Raw genomic sequence first — 3,626 nt, 5'->3', positions numbered from 1 at the left:
TGTCAATTATAATGAGCTTTCTTTCAGTTCTTTATTTCCTTGATCACTTCCGGTCTCACCATTCTTTTTCAAAGAACTTCTGTGTAATATTTTGTTTTGACCATGTACATGGAAACACAAACCGGTTAAACAGCACAAACGCAGAAAGAATAACACATAATTCTATCCTCAAAAACTCGGGGCCAAAAAATATAACTAAATTTAAATCTTTTTATGTCGTATATAATATAATAAAACTAAGAATATCATCCAACGTGAGGACTTAACTTTTACTTCAACTAATATTCAGTAGGCATAAGTTTGCTCAAACCAAGTGACTCTTATATTTCAAACCCAATGTCTGACGGACTCTAATATTGAAAAAAAAAACCTTGGAATCTTGCTATTAACAAACTAGAATGACAGTCATTCTAATTTTGAGAATTATAATGTACACAAGGTAATAAATTGTAAACTTGTATTAATGTATTAAATAAAAAATATTATACCAACTTATCCCTTTGTCTAAACTCCAAATCCACTTTGCCTGCCCAGGGTGGACGAACAGCTGATGATCAATTCAATAAAAAGAACCACATCCTCTTAGGCTATGAAAAACAAGACCAGAAGCACCTACCCAGACCAGAAGCACCTCATATGTTCGCCTTGTACAAGGTAATTCTAGTGCCTAAATCACAAAGATTGATAAAAATAACTGCATAATCATCATTTCAGAATGCAAAGTTCCTACATGTGATATATTTGGTAATGCTGCTATATCACACTTATTACATATAATTACATACATAGCTATGTACCTGTACAGATTTCCACAGATGTCCCTGTGTAAACTACATGGCTGAGAATAGCCAGGTAAAAACTTAAGCTAGTTTCCAGGCCGCAAGCACCTCTTGAAACATATCCACCATTAGCTCTCGTTCTGCATGCTTGAAGAAGACACCAAGTTCATCTCTAACATCATAAATCTTTCCAAAATCAAACAAGTACGTCATACACCCTTTCTTTAGCTTGTCAAGTTTGTAAAGACAAGCCTCTTGTAGCCTCTCGAGCACATTCCCGCAATTAATGTCTTCCATGAGGCTTTCTTCACATAGATCTTTTAAATCTATAATATCATACTTGTTGGCCGCACCAAGCAAAGATAATCGGTGCTTCCAAAAATCCTCTTGATTGATAGTTCCATACAAGTAGCTGAGAAGAGCAGTGCAGGAATCGACTGCCATGTCCTCTATATTGACTGTGGAGGACTCTTCCTCGGGATTTTCCAAAAACATGCTATGGAACACTGGAGAACTTGCAGAGAGAATTGCCTTGTGAGCCCACAGGGTGCCATCATTTGTTTTGATAGTAACATCAGCATAGATAGACTCATTAAGCATGCGAGAAAGGCATCGAAGAGTGCTTTGGGTTGCTAGAGATAGCGTTTGGCCACCACAGGGCCATATGGAGGTGGCTTCTCCGCCCTGTATTTAATGAAAAAGGAAGGTGAAGATGAATGCAGATGTATCTTTGTGCTTCATCCTAGAGCAAATTCTGAATGATTCTTTGATGAAAAAGATAAATATATGGTATGCTGACAAAGGGACAAGGTACTATAGTAAGAAAATGGTTTAAGGGTCAACCAACAGTCTAACAATGCAAATTTATCGAGGGGCTCTATGCTTTAATATCATTATTTCAGCCAACTGAGTATTTCATTAAAGCATAAAATAGCATAACATAATAATGCACTCACATTTGTTGGGCAGACCTTCAGATCCAAAAACTCAACATCAATCATGAAACGGCCATAAAAAGAAGAATCAACTGGCCATACAAAGTCTTCGCTAGTTCGAAGCAGTCTCTCATGAACTGCAACATGTAAAACATCAACAAGATAGTTAGTTATAGCTGCTTATGAATATATTGTAAGCAATAATAAAGATAAGAGTAATTGACACTTTGCACCCCTTAAGTTTAGACGCTTTTTCGATTTGGTCTCAAACAATTGTTTTTGGCAATATGCACCCTAAAGTTTGAAATGCGCTTCGATTTGCACCCTTTTGACCATATTTCGTCAAATTGACTGTTAAATTACATTTCAGCAACATCAGAAAATACAACCGCTCTATCATCGAACCCCTCTTCCCACCCCTAGATTACTATTTTACCCCTGCCTCTGTTAATTTTAACAGTCAATTTGACGGAATATGGTCAAAGGGGTGCAAATCGAAGCGCTTTTTAAACTTTGGGGTGCATATTGCCAAAAAAAATTGTTTGAGACCAAATCGAAAAAGCGCCTAAACTTAAGGGGTGCAAAGTGTCAATTACTCTAAAGATAATAATAACTATATGAGGAAAACCTCTATTTAGTACTATGTTCTGAAAACACATTTAAAATGCAATTAAGCATTGCTATCCCCAATATCTGCAAACCCTATACATTTTTTGTTCATTCAGAAAACAACAATAACAACCAAACCTCAAACTGGCACAAAATATATTTAAACCATTCACAAATATTTGCTCTCGAGCATATAGGATGACACCGATATAAAAAGCTTATTGCTGATGCCTGAATCCTGCATACACCAATCTCGAACATTCCCTATCGTCAAACTTGTTTTTATCACCACATTCATATCTCTTTAAACTTTTGACACCCTTTTCCAGTTTATTTTTTACAAAAATCATTCATACTGTTATCTTCCAAATTTTTTTGATTTAGATTCCCACAAAACAGCCAGCCTACTCAACTACCTCTGCCTCAGTGTTCAAATCCGATATTTAGCAAATAAATATAAACATACACATTAACCTATACAAATTCCCTAAAACACCATGCTCACCCTACATAATCATAACTTAATCACAAAACACACAACCATACTTGGGGAAATATAGGGCCTCCGATTAAGGCCGTTATTCGTCGTAACCCGGAGAATGAACCGTGCAATTGGAGGCTGCTCTTTGGCAATTCTTGTAGGCTCAGGAAACAAACGAATATACATGTGCCTATTCTTCTCAACTGATAAATTCCTATTCATCACACACAAAATCAACTACAAAAGTTACTTTTAGCTCAATAAGAATCAATACATAATAAATTAGAAAAACAAATCTTAAAAAAAAAAGATATGGAGATTTAAGTAAAGGGGTTGTAGAGAATCACCAAGTCCAAGGGCCCATTTTGAAGGGATCGGATTTTTTGAAAGTGCAAGGTCCAAAAGTTTCGATCTTCCATTGAACTAGCCTTGAGATAGTTTCCACCTTAGCTTCTGCCATTTCGATCTTCTGTCACTCTCTATACACAAGCGAAAGAGATATGTGGGTTGTATCTATCTCTATCGATATGTTGATGTGTATATCTTCTTCACTTCGATGTTCGATTCGTGGAACTAGACTCGGCTAGGCTGGTAAATGGTTTGGAGGACACGTCAGATTCGGTCCGAGCCCAAATCTCATGCTCTTTAATTTTATATTTTTTCTATTTGACACTTATTTTAATATTCTTATAAAATATAATTATATTATCTATTTTTAAGTTTCTTATATAATATTTAAATTTTGTTCAGAACATAATTTTTAAACATAAATTATAACACTATATTTTAGAAGAGTATTATAAATAATAAATATTATAAATC

The 3,626-nt window shown here is 35.3% G+C and overlaps 1 protein-coding gene across 2 annotated transcripts; it reads right to left on the bottom strand.

Moving 5' to 3' along the window:
* Positions 1-356: 356 nt before the first annotated feature.
* LOC108210982 (BTB/POZ domain-containing protein At1g21780) lies at positions 357-3,424 on the bottom strand. Of its 2 annotated transcripts, XR_001804957.2 has the most exons (5): positions 3,152-3,423; positions 2,870-3,018; positions 1,736-1,851; positions 798-1,463; positions 357-667 (listed from the first exon to the last, which is right to left on the bottom strand). XR_001804957.2 is itself a non-coding variant. In XM_017382448.2 (4 exons), exons 1-4 carry the CDS (start codon positions 3,262-3,264, stop codon positions 861-863), a joined length of 981 nt encoding a protein of 326 aa, XP_017237937.1. In that variant the 5' UTR covers positions 3,265-3,424; the 3' UTR covers positions 682-860. The 2 variants fall into 2 exon arrangements, 1 of the variants encoding a protein (XP_017237937.1); XM_017382448.2 differs by lacking the exon at positions 357-667 and having other exon boundaries at positions 682-1,463; positions 3,152-3,424.
* Between the last annotated feature and the right edge of the window lie 202 nt (positions 3,425-3,626).

This window comes from Daucus carota, chromosome 3 (genome assembly GCF_001625215.2).
Source record: "Daucus carota subsp. sativus chromosome 3, DH1 v3.0, whole genome shotgun sequence".
In the NCBI taxonomy this organism is placed as follows: domain Eukaryota; kingdom Viridiplantae; phylum Streptophyta; class Magnoliopsida; order Apiales; family Apiaceae; genus Daucus; species Daucus carota.
Note: the sequence above shows the minus strand (reverse complement) of the source record. Positions and strands in the feature narration are given on the sequence as shown.